Source organism: Platichthys flesus, chromosome 7, assembly GCF_949316205.1.
Source record: "Platichthys flesus chromosome 7, fPlaFle2.1, whole genome shotgun sequence".
Classification (NCBI taxonomy): domain Eukaryota; kingdom Metazoa; phylum Chordata; class Actinopteri; order Pleuronectiformes; family Pleuronectidae; genus Platichthys; species Platichthys flesus.
The window spans coordinates 11,769,150-11,781,881 of record NC_084951.1 but is presented as its reverse complement, the minus strand read 5'-3'; the positions used below and the strand labels follow the sequence as shown (position 1 = coordinate 11,781,881).

The 12,732-nt window shown below is 38.7% G+C and overlaps 1 protein-coding gene across 2 annotated transcripts in view; it reads left to right on the top strand.

The window, feature by feature from the left end:
• espn (espin) overlaps nt 1-12,005 on the top strand; it is a 38,824-nt gene extending 26,819 nt beyond the window's left edge. Inside the window, exons 13-15 of one of the 2 annotated variants that reach the window (XM_062392966.1) lie at nt 7,806-7,885; nt 8,872-8,892; nt 9,597-12,005. In XM_062392966.1, coding sequence (XP_062248950.1) covers nt 7,806-7,885; nt 8,872-8,892; nt 9,597-9,744 — 249 coding nt within the window. In that variant the 3' untranslated portion in view covers nt 9,745-12,005. The remainder of the gene's footprint in view (nt 1-7,805; nt 7,886-8,871; nt 8,893-9,596) is intronic. The other variant, XM_062392967.1, reaches the window with a different exon arrangement.
• The last annotated feature ends 727 nt before the right edge of the window (nt 12,006-12,732 follow it).

Genomic DNA, 12,732 nt, shown 5'->3' with positions numbered 1-12,732 from the left:
TGATGGCTTCAGTGAGTTGTAATAATTACCACCACAAAGGGGATAACGGGCGTTTGGATTTGAGTGTGGTCTTTTGTGATTTTAAACAACAAAGTTGCATTAGTATGTTTTTATTATTCATGCATGACATAGGTTTAGCTTGTTTTGTTATTGTTAGTCAGCCAGTTATTTGAGGGTGAAGTCAAGAAACGTACATCTTCATTTGGTGCCAATGCATGACAGCTGAGGGAGATTGTTGTTGTCAAATGAGCCACAATTAGGGACTTACTGCTTTTTGATCATTTTTGCACGTTAATTGCCACAACCTCTGTTATTCTCTTCATCAAAACAAATACAAGGGCTTAAGTTACCCATTGTTTCAGTCAAATACGAAAATGTCATAGCTTTGTATGTTTGATGCAGTGGCATCATTAGAAGTATGAAACTAATCTTAACACAAAGTATTTAGCAATCCACTTCTTTACCAATCGCTTGAGTTATATTGGACGTAGTTCTCTGACTGTAGACATGTGCTCACGAAGTTAGTTTTTTGTTTTTTTTGCATGCTTATTTTTTTATATTTATTGAACAGACTTTTTGGATTGCAGTGAAATGAATACTTGGCTACAGTGCCCATCATATCATTCACACACTTGGCGTACAGACACAGTGTGGGCTGGTGTTTGATGGGAGTTTTGCGGCTTCAAGTTGTTACATGCCGATTCAGTGGTGTGATGCCGGACCCATTCACACTACAGGTCAACCACTAATAATAACAATAATGAAAGAATATTGATAATTTGACCAACTACATTTGTTCACTACTGTTAAAGTTGCAAAACATTTCATAGAAAATGTACATTATTTTTATAAATTTTTTGGAAAAAAGATCACAACCTTAGTAATTCTACCTAATCCAGAAAAACATAGTTACATTGTCCCCTCTCAGTTGACAGTTTCCACTCATGCACCTTTAGTGACAGTGTTTTCCTGTCACTGTTGGGTGTGGGCTGCAGTGTGTCTGTCAGCTGCACTTGTGCCAGTACCAGACCGTGATGTCACACTGTAGTATGACATCATGTTTGGGTTGCAGACCGAACATGCAGCAAGATGAAATTATCCCCTGCTTGATATCAGTAGATAAAAAATTCTCAGCGTGTACAAAGTCACTCTTTTAAAAATGATAAAATGAAAATAAAGAATGAAAACTAGGGGAAACTATATGATTGAGTAAATATAGATGTTAAAATATCTCATAGTCAAATGCCTAAAAAAACATAATATAATCTTGTAACTTACATCTAAATTCTACATATCTACTATATAAATAGTAGCTTTTATGTTCTTTCACTCAAAATAAATGTATGCAGATTCATGCATTTTAATGAGGCAGTGCCATTTCACCACTAAATCCATGTAAAACCTGTGTGTGAGGATGGACTTGCACTGAAGCATGTATTCACACCTGGAAGTGAGAGCTGAAGAAACCTTCCCTCCTTCCCCTGTTTCTTGTCTTCTGGTCTCCTTTGACCTCTGATTTAGTTTGCGGCAAGTGGACACTACCAGCCTCAGGAATGGCACTACTCCCACATCCACAATGCCATTTTGGGCCCATTTGGGGAACTGATGACAGAGGCTGACATAAATCGTATTGAGAAGCAAATTGAGAACCTCCAGGTCATGCACAAGGTGTCAGAAGTCGAGAGGGAGCTGGAAGAATTAGAGCATGAGCTGCACCAGCTCCTACCAGTTTCTGCTGCCCTCCATCAAGGGCACTTCTCAGTTAATCCAAAGCAGGTGCATGGCCAAGCTGAAGATCTTCCAGCCTGGTGCAGTAAGATTTCCACACTGCTCAAGAGTATGGCCATTCTTCTTGCCACGCTGGGGGGGAAAGAGATAGATATCTTGGATCTTATATGTCCAGTTTATTCTCAGGAAGAGGCAAGGAGTTTGAGCACAGGTCAGTCTGAAACAGCAGGATCAGCTGCTGCTGGATTTATTGGACGGTCTCAGTCCTTCTCAACAAGAGAGGACGTGGAGAACGAGATAAAGCAGTGTGGAGTTTCAGTGAAGAACCTCAAGGCCAATTATGAAATTCAGGATCAGTCACCGTATGCAGACAACAAAGCAAATAGGGTATACAAACGTAAGAGATCCCTCCCTATGGTCAGCGAGTCTAACCATGCTCCAGAGACAATTCAGGAAGCTGTCCCTTGTTCCTCTGCTACACTCCTTGAATCTAATAGCAATGGACATTTCCCCTCAGTGGAGGAATCGGTCTTACAAATAGTGGAAGAACCCGTTATCGTTGCATCTCATGCTCCTCGGACGTATGCTCCTCATGAGATAATGGCTCCAACTAACATTGAACAGTTCAATCAGGTTCTCTCTGCAGACCCTATTTTAAATAATGACCAACTAACAAGAACCTTGGAGGTGCAGACAGATCTTAGCTATGTCCAGGAATGCATTGAAATGAGGAAAGAGAGGATCGTATTCTTGTTCCTTGAACACTGGCGCAAGTACACCATCTCTGAGTCTTACCGGACTAAATATGCAAGCAGGAGAGGAAATCATTTAGATGTGGGCTTGGAGGACTACAACCAATTCAGTGCACAGATGGGTACAGAGATACACAGTGAAGATGACAAACTCCTCCTTTTCATGAAGTCAAAGCAAGTAGTAGGGAATCTGATCGGCCACTGGAGAACAATCATGAGTCAAGTGCCCACACGCCAGATCCGCAGGCTGAGTCGTGCTCAGATGATCTACTGGCCAGAGCACTTCTTGCCACACATTAATGGATCACCTGTGGGTTACGAAAGCCTAACACTCGACCTTTTCATGCTTGGATACTTCCAGTTGCTGGAGATGAACATGTCTCGCAATGAGCGCAAATTCCGCCACCTTTTGTGCTATGAGATGTTTGACCGTCTCGGGAGCCATAAATGGGAGATTATACGGCAGTTTCACAAGGAGGTCATGGAAGAAATTGAGAGAGGGAAGCGAGACTGGCCCGACGGTTTTGAAGAAATAAAGTTGAAGTATTTTGGAGACTGTGATGAGGGGGGAGGTGTAATGACCGCTTCTCTGTATTGTATGTCTCCTGAAACGCCCATCATGGCAGCCCAGGAATCACTTCCTCCCCCACCTTCGCATCCTCCACCTCCTCCGCCACCAACCCATCCTGCACCTCCGCTTCCAAACAAGCAGTCTACTCCACCTGCGCTACCTTCCCCACCCAACCCATCAGATGGGCTACCATCATCACCTGCTGCAACCCAGGACGATGTATCTAATAATGGCCAGTGTGTAGAGCAGAGAACCCTGAAAACCTCAACAGAGGACAACTCTCAGGGGGATGTGAAACCCAGTGACCAGATGTCATCAAGTGAGATGGTGATTTCTAATGAAAATAGTTCAGTCCAGGATCATATACAGAGCTCGACAACTGGAACTTTACAAAAAGCTGACACAACAGCAAAAGCTGAGACAACTGTTACACCTGTTACTGTTAAAATCATAGAGGAACCTCATGTTGATAAACCTCCGCCAAGAGATGAACTTAATGGAGACCCAATTAAAGTTATCTATGAGCTAAAAGAGTTCAGCAATGAAGAGATCATCAGATACATTGACCGAAGCTTTGCTTTTTGGAAAGAAAAGGAAGCTGAGCTTTTTGATATTTAATATCTCTGAATTTGGGCTTGACTAACAGCCCAGTTCACCTGTACGACCAAAGAGAGAAGAACAGGACCAGGGAAAACGGATGTGCACGGTGGAGTATGCTAAGGGAGGAAACTAAGCTGGTGTATTCGCGTTTAGACAACATAAGGGACTTAACTACAGCGAAGCAAAGAGCATCCACTTAGCTGTGCTGACTTTTCATTTGCATTTGCCCTAAGTGGATGAAAAGATAGTAGAGTGTGATGTCAAAAGAAACAGATTTGCTGCAACCATTTCCTTTTGAATCGTGTCGTACCGACCGCTTTTTGAATCTAGCAGGCTCAATTGCCATGGCACACTGCTTATGGGAAAGCAAGTTTTTAAAGGTGAAGATTTGCCATTTCAAATGCCAAGTGCATTGTTTATCCTTATTATTTTGATTGTCTGTTTAATGAAGCACATAACTTGGCTTGAATTATTCACATTGCATTTCCTGTTGAGATCACCACCTCTGAAAGGCAAGCAATCACTTCACTATTCAACTCAGAACTTCTACAGCTGCTAGAGATGAAATGGTGACAGTTTGATTAAGTGGTATTATTACTTTAAAGTGCACTTTGTTGCTTGACTCAAATTCAATGAATCTAGGTCTTCAGTTGCTTTGTGGGAGTGTAAGTTACTTAGTGGGACACAAATCGCCCTAGTTTAACAATACAATGTGTGCCTTTCAGTATACATTGCAAAGATTAGCACTGTGGTAAATGCAAGGCCCTATGTTACTTTTAACATTAGTACTTCCGAACTTGACAATTACAAATTTATGTCAAACGGAATAATTCCTTTTGACTTAAACATCAAATTAAGAGTTTGTATATATCTCATCCCATCATTTTGTTACTCCAATTGTTGTGATCTTAACTTAATTTGTGGGCTTTTATTATTTGATTTCTACATTGCTGTTAGAAATAAAGTTTGTTGACATTTTTTGTGATTATAAACTTTCAGTAGTTCTTTCCTACATAATTCTACACTAACTGTTGGGGGTTACTCTCGTGATGAACATTTAATTTACCTGACTGGATGTAAATCCAAATTAATATATGTCATAACATGTTGTTTTCATCTTGGAGAAAATCCAAACAATCAGCCCTTGTACCAGTAAAAGGGTCACTTTCAAGCACCAAGCTCTTTTATGTGTAATCCTCCACTGCGACATTCGTAGCCGTCAAGAACCACAGTCTTCTCATAGTGCCTGTGCAACATCAAGATTACCTTCAAATAACCCTCTTAGCACCCCCCGCTGTCATGCTATCCGTGGCTTACAGGAGCCATAAGGAGGTTACAGAGAACCTTGATCAACTCACAGCCGGGAAAGGAAGGGAGTCAGCTGGTAAACTTAAAGGTATATTTATAGATTTGTATTTATGTAAAGCATTTGTGTCAGATTTGCTGAATGTAACCAGCCCACCAAAGAGTGTGAGGTGACAATGGAGTTATACAGTGTAAGTTATGTCTAGTCAAGGTACTAAGTCTTGAGGAAGATTAGCAAAAGAACAAATAAAAACAAATTAAAATTGTCCATTAATTAAAGAGATACTGCTAATCCTGATATAACTGTACTGCTTATTGAATTCTCTGTCAACTTCAACAAGTGTCCAGATCATACAGTCCTATTATTCATTGTATCTTTTATACAGTTATCTAACCAGTACAAAATAGGTATTACCCTGCTGTTAATCATTGATTCAGATTAGATATGTCCTAAAATATGAAGATATTATATTCGATTTTTGTCCCAGACCCACGTCTTTCAGATTAGAAAAGTGACACAAAATACAAGTGGTTTATAATTACCAATGAGGTATTCTTCTGAAAAATAGTAGCATTATTATTTCATAAAAATGCAGCACATATGAGTCATATTTGAAGAATAGTGCATCTTTCTTACTTATTAATGTAAAGTTGCCTTTAAACCATATGAATATGGCTGATGAAAAGGAATCCAGACATTTATAATCATGTGAGCCTGATAATAAAACATGAACAGGCACAATGAGTTTGTAATGGATGCTTGCTGGGCTAATACAACTGGGTTAGGGTTAGGGTTACTGACTCTCTGGCTCAGATGGATATACTATTGGTAATACATTTTAATAGAAACTCACCATTATGATTATGTTTAAACTTGCATGGCTCTGCATCTGTTTATCAACTACTGCAGAAAATCTACTGAAGTTCTACCTTTACCTGTTAGTTGTTGTAGTATTTATTGGGAACAAGTTCCAATCTTAGAGCAACAGGCAGTTAATATTTCTGACAGCAGTGATTACGTTCAGAAATGAAAGTTACATGGTGCTCCGATCTTTTAACTTAGGTACAGAAGGTCACAGGTTTGATTCTTATCAGGTGCATTCACTAATGCTGTTCCATGCTGTGGATGGATCTTGTGGACGGTTTGATACTGACATATTTATGAGTGTTAAGTGTCTGTGATGCCATGTGTTAAATGAACAATAGTGACATTAACCAGACCAGAGGTTCAAAATGTCACTGGTTAACATTTGCATTGCTGCATGTAGCTTGTGACTCTAAGTACCCATTGATTTAACTGGTTTGACTGCATGTCATACTGATAAACTGCATTGGGGGATATGACAGTAAGATTTTTCCAAGATAAGACTAAGGTACCATATTGTTGGCCTACGTAACCCATTTAAAAGGTTTAACCAACTGTTGACTTTTTTCACGTCAATCAAGAAAAAACAGCTAATAATAATTTTGGGAAAAAATATTTTTTCTTCAGATTTTTTTTTTTCTTGTTCTGTAATTCCCAAGGGAATCATTAAAAATGCACTGTGTAGATAATCTTACCTGGATTTGGGTCTGCCAGGGCAAGTGAAATGCTCCAGTTAAAGGAACGCAGAAAGGATAATGTATCTTCTCAGGTGAAGATGAGAAATCCAAGATGGCTGCCCTCTAGTCACTGCACCTCAGATTACAGTTTGAAAGAGAGTAAAGGATCCAGTTACTGTGTGAGTGCACAGTCTAAAGAAAATGTCCTGTAAAACAAAGTCCTGTCCATTGAAAAGGCTTTATTTTAACTCAAAGACACAGCAGAAGAGTACCTCTACCTATTGTGAGTTGTTTGCTGCTGTAAGTCATGTAAGTTTACTCAGTATACAACATGTATATTCAGCATTTAGTCCTATAGGTCTTCCACAAAGGCTGTTTGATTCAAATGTGATGTTTGAAAATGAATGTGTAGGTTGACCTAAAGGGTGGACTAACATTTGATAAGTTTTCTCTGTAAGCAGGGTTAGGGTTAAACTTCTAGACTGCCAGGAAACTTATTGAACTGTGGTATGGGTCAGACTGGAACTTTAGTATGAGGATCAGGGTATGGATCCCAGATTTCCTTTTCCACTTTCTTTAACATTGAGTGAATTGTACTTTCCCCAATGTGTGCGTTCATGATTTGTTGGGTTTCCACTATGTTCAATGCTTTGTTACCCTGCTGCAGGTCCTCCCTCCTCACCCCCCGCTGATCTGCGCTCTCTTTACCCGTTAACAATAAACACCAACAATTATCAGGAGTTATTAGGACACATACAGTGCTGAGGTTTACTTTGTGTTTGTTTGATTCACTCTAGAGTTTTTAGACGTGTATTCAAACACATTGAAAAAAGGTCCAACATTTTCCGCACACAAAGTTCACCTGGTACCCACAACACGAGACTTAACATGACCTGCCGATCACGATCCTGTGGGGGGAGGGTGGCATAAAATAATCGTTAATTTATCGTAATCAAGGTAAAGGTTTGAAATAATCGTGATATTGATTTAAAGTATATTTTTAAAAGTAAAATACGAAAATTCCAATTAACTCCAGTGTCATTGCGAAGGTTTATTAAGTCATATTTTTATTTGGATGCATGTGTACATTATTCAAAAACATAAACGAGTAGTTTCAAACATGGGCAGTGTGCTTTAAATGTTTTTGTTATTTCTTACCCTCACCATGTAGAAACAATTCTTATTTGACAGACATCCTAAATTTCACTTAATACATCTCTTCAGTTTTGTTGGGCTGCTGTTACTATTACAATCCTTTACCAACTGGTGTGGGCCCCTATCTGTCTCTCCCCTCTGTCCGTCTACAGGCAGAGGAGGAGACAGCACGCCTGGCCTCGATGCCAGCCTGGAGGAGAGACATGATGAAGAAGAAAATGGACGAAGAGAAGTGAGTTACAAAGTTGTGTTGTGCTGTTTAGTTTCTTCTTGTACCATATGTGTTGAGTCAGTGGGGGACGATAATGTTTGTATACTGTATGTTAGTGCCAAGCGGCTATTCTACACAACTTTTGTGTGGTGGCCCACTAACGCTACACTTTAACAATTAACACCAACACTAATCAGAAGTTCTTAGGATCTGAACAGATCAGAAATTTGCTTTGTTTGACTCGCTCGAGAGTTTATTAGACATACATTTGAACACATTGAAAAAAGCAGAACATTTTGTGCACAATCAGTTCACTTGCTACTCAAAATATGAGACACACACATAGCCAGGACATCAGTGTTAAAGTGACAGGAATGATCCAGATTCATAATCAGTAACCATCGATTAATAACTAAATAAATGTGATCGTCAATTTGTGTGTGAAGAGCGACAGAGATGAGCAGACACACACACACATCCTAGAGGAAATGCTAGAATATATTAACTTAATACAATACAAACCTAAAAGCTCATCTAAAGCATAACCATCTCATCTAATTCAACTATCCGAATGAATATTCTTAAGAATTGAAAGTTCATTACTTTTTGAAAGGGTTTAGTTACATGATTGTGCTATACTATTATCTTTATTATATCAGTGGTAGAAAAGGGTTTTAAAATGATGACAGTAATATCATTTATTACATTTGTGATAATATATGGTCCAACAAAAGTTGTCATTGTAAGAGGTTTTCTATTACAGTTTACAGTCCTCTGAGAATTTCTTTCATATCCAAGCAACTTTTTGTTTTACAATGAAACATCCTTAACTGAACCGATGTATATAAATATGTATATGTAACCCTACCTCAAGCCAGAACTTATAACAATAATAGCATTTTATTGCTAAATTAATTGTGCATCAACATTGTTTTAAACTTGTGGAAAAGCTTGTTGTTGCCGTGCACCATATTTACTCCTTTTCTTCTTGTGTTTCCGTTCTCCTGATGTGACAGGGAACAAAAACGGTAAGAAAACACATCGTACTACACATAGAAATGTTTGCAGAGCATCTTGTAAATGTGTTTAATGAAAAGATGGCAACTCCTCAGAAAATCATCAATTGATGAAACTCTGAGATAAAGTAATTCAAACTAGATACTGACTAAGCCGGGGATAAAAAACTATGAGGAAAATTCTCTGTACACAGTCAGAAAAAGTGGAGTGATTTTGTAACTACAACCTGTACACTATTCAGCTTCCTTAAGAATGAGGTCCTTGTATTGTTTTACACTAAAATACTCATATCAACAAAGAAAACAGCTGGATTACAACAATCTCACTGTTAGCTTTTATTTGCTCTTAACGTTGAACTAACTAGCATTAGCTACACTAGCGCTCATGCTAACGCACTACTGTGTTGTCTGAACAACACAGAAAGTAAAAAAATTGAGGTGAATAGAACGGCAGAAAGAAAATCAGTTAATAAAACATGACTGAATAAAATTAAGTCAGACATAATCAACAGGATCTGTCAAACATTCATGAAAAGCTTTGTAATAAAAATGTTTGAGAAGAGTTTCAGGGCATCATCACATTTGTAGAAATGCTTTGGACAGAAGCGAATAGCAAATGAACATATGTGAATACAATGTAGAAGATGATTGAATTCATTGTGGATGTTTCCCGTATGATTCTCACTGTTTTGTTTTTGAACTTTCCTTGCGTCTAGAAAAGTAGAGGAGAAGGCCAAACAGGCCAAGGCGATGGAGGAGAAGACGGAGCAGGAGCGGCTGCGGAACCTCGGCTACGACGACACCAAGCTGGCCCCCTGGCAGCGGCAGATTATCTTAAAGAAAGGGGATACAGCCAAACAGTGAACTGGGTCATCGCCCCCTCCTCTGCCCTGCAGCACCTCCCCACCCTCACACGCTCACTCCAAGGCCTTCACTGAATGCCTCCCCTTCTCTAGGCCTCCCCCCTGCACCCTGTACTGGACAGACGACCTCCAGGCACACAGGAGCCGTGTTGGGGGTGCTGCTGTCCACGGGGGTCTCAGAGGCTCAGCTCTGATGAAACATAGCAGCGTACCCCTCCACATCCTACTGAATGTCACCTAAACAAAAACTCTCGGCTGTGATTCTCCTGCCTCAAGTAGTCCTCAACTGTAGTATCTTTCCATTGGATAATTTTCTGCAGATCAATAGAAGCTATTTTACAAACAGTAGGAGATTAAAGAGGCGTGTGATAGATTGAAAAGGTCATTTTGCCATGAGGGGAAAAAGCCTGTTATTGCATTAATATTTTCCCTCTATTAGCCCCATTAAGTAAAGCTTGGACAGATACTGTAGCTTCATAACAGAATGGATGGACATCCTCAGCAAAGGCTTATATCACCTCAGAGCAGCTAATGCTTTATGTATGTAGACAGCATCAAATCTGTATCACGTTATACACTTAGTCATTAGATATATTTTTTTTATCAAACTAGTAGAAGCTTTTTCTAATCGGCTTCGTTTTACTGCCACAGTCGTAATCCTAACACAGCTCCAACTAGTTGGTTTCTTTAGAACAGCTTCTCTGTGGATTTGGAATATTGATAAACTGTATATCCTATTTTAAATAATGAAAGAAGAAGATATTATTTAGCTGTGCAAATCAAATTTTATTATTTCAAACTCAGAAAAAAAAGCTGGAATGTTTCGATTAAATTGTTCTATATGTGACCTAAATGTTAAGCTATTGTGATCATGAATGTGAAATGTTGTGTGCAAGTGTTGCTGAATGTGTATCGAGCATGTTGTGATGTTTTATTAGGCACATTGGACCCCAGGGCAATGGATTTTCAACAAAGATACACATCAATGTGTGAATACAATCCTGCTGGTTTCTATTGGAATATGGTCTTTTCTAAATACAATTTTTAAATCGTATTCATGCATAAGTGACAAGACAGTAGACGTCTCTGTGCAAAACCTGAATATTGCAAAAGCAGAGAAAGGGCTTCAGTTTGTCCTGTGTGCTGTTCTGCCCTTTGTCCCACTAACCTGGAGGATGAAAATTTGATGAGCAGATCCGCTTACTCAGCGCTCTCTGTCTGCCAGAAACAGCAGCAACACCAGAATGGAACTTGTCCTTATATCCTGTCAGTTTCATCTCAGTGTGTAAGTAATAATCCACCACCACTGGTGTGAAGAGTCCAGTTTCAATACTCAACACGACAAATTAGGTCAAACATCTGATCATAAATATAGTAAACGAAGATCATACAAACTCCATAATTAAATCGAGACATCTCTCGCAGATGATTTTACATGACTCATCGAATGCAAAGTTGATTGTCCTACATCTTATTTCCATGGTCTGTTCAGTTCCATGTCTTTGAGGAAAAATTGGGAAAATCTGAGATGAATATTTGTGACAGAGCTGAGGAGACATGAAGATTTGAAACGTTAGCAAAACATACGCTGTGTACTGACGTTTAAAGTAAACTCACGACCATGAGTCCATCTTTCTGAATACGACCCATTGATATTCCCACATGATGGAAATTATTCTCTATGTTTACAAATGTAGGTTATGGAGCGTATATATGCCTGATCCTAGTTAGGGAATCAATTGGAAAAATTTCAAATTCACTTTCATCGGATGCCATATATGATGTTAAAAATGAAAATGATGTGAATGTCATCGCCATTTTATTATATACATATATATATATATATATATATATATATAAAATCTCTGTATATAGTGACCCTCTCAGAACTTTGACATTTCGTTGTTTCCATCTTATTACATGTGTCAGCCTTGCTTGAATAGGATGTTGGCTAATTCATGTGTAATTATATTTTCAGACCATTTAAAATGAGGAAAATAAATCTGTAATCAACAATCAACAATTCGGCTGTGCTTGTGTTGTCACCAACAGAAACATGTGTACGATCGAATCCATGAGTCGTACAACAATGAAGCTCATGAATAAATCATACCTGGATTAGTGTTTAGCTTTTCCTGAGGTTGAGTGACCTTTGAGACATTAAGATCAAGCAAACTGAATTCAACTCAGAGTCAGGGACGTACTAGAGTCAGAGGTCAGGGGAATCAAATGTCAGAATAAGGTTTAAAATAAACTAAATACGACAGAAGAGGTGCCACAGTCTAAATGTTGCATCTGGCAGAACAGTTTCCATGGTAACTGCTTTAAATAAATAATTTAAATAAGAAACAACAAATATTAAAAGTTTGTAAATACTGTTGATATTGTTGTTTGTATGTTGTGGCTACCACTGGGCAGTGCTAGAGTACTGCTGTCATTTAAATATTTTAATATCTAAAAGTTTATAAAGACCGCTGACATATAGGAAGTTGACTGTAGGTTAATGTCATCTGTTGGCCACTAGAGGGGGCCAGACTACTGGTGGTATTTAGATCAATACAAATATTTATTGATATATTATATTTATCACATTGTAAATAGAGAAACAATGTAGAAATCCAATTGGAGATTAGAGTGAGAAGGTAAGATTAGTGTCTTAAAGCTTGTTAAAACTGTGTTTTATGTCTGCATGTGGCCTTAACATGTATTATCTGGAGGGAAGGTTAGATGGTCACTAGAGGGCGCTGAAGTGCTGCTGCCATTGAGGTAAATAAATATCAGAAATAACGAGAGTTGAAATTCAGTGGGAGATAAGAGAGAGGGGGAAGTTTAATCTGTTTAAGTCTGTTGAGACTGTTGATATTTGTAATGTGTGCATGTGGAGGCTGCTACAACATGTATTATATTAAGGGAAGGTTAATGTATCTGGTGGCCACTAGAGGGCGCTGTGGTACTGCTGCCATTAAACTAAACAAAGATTAGAAATAAA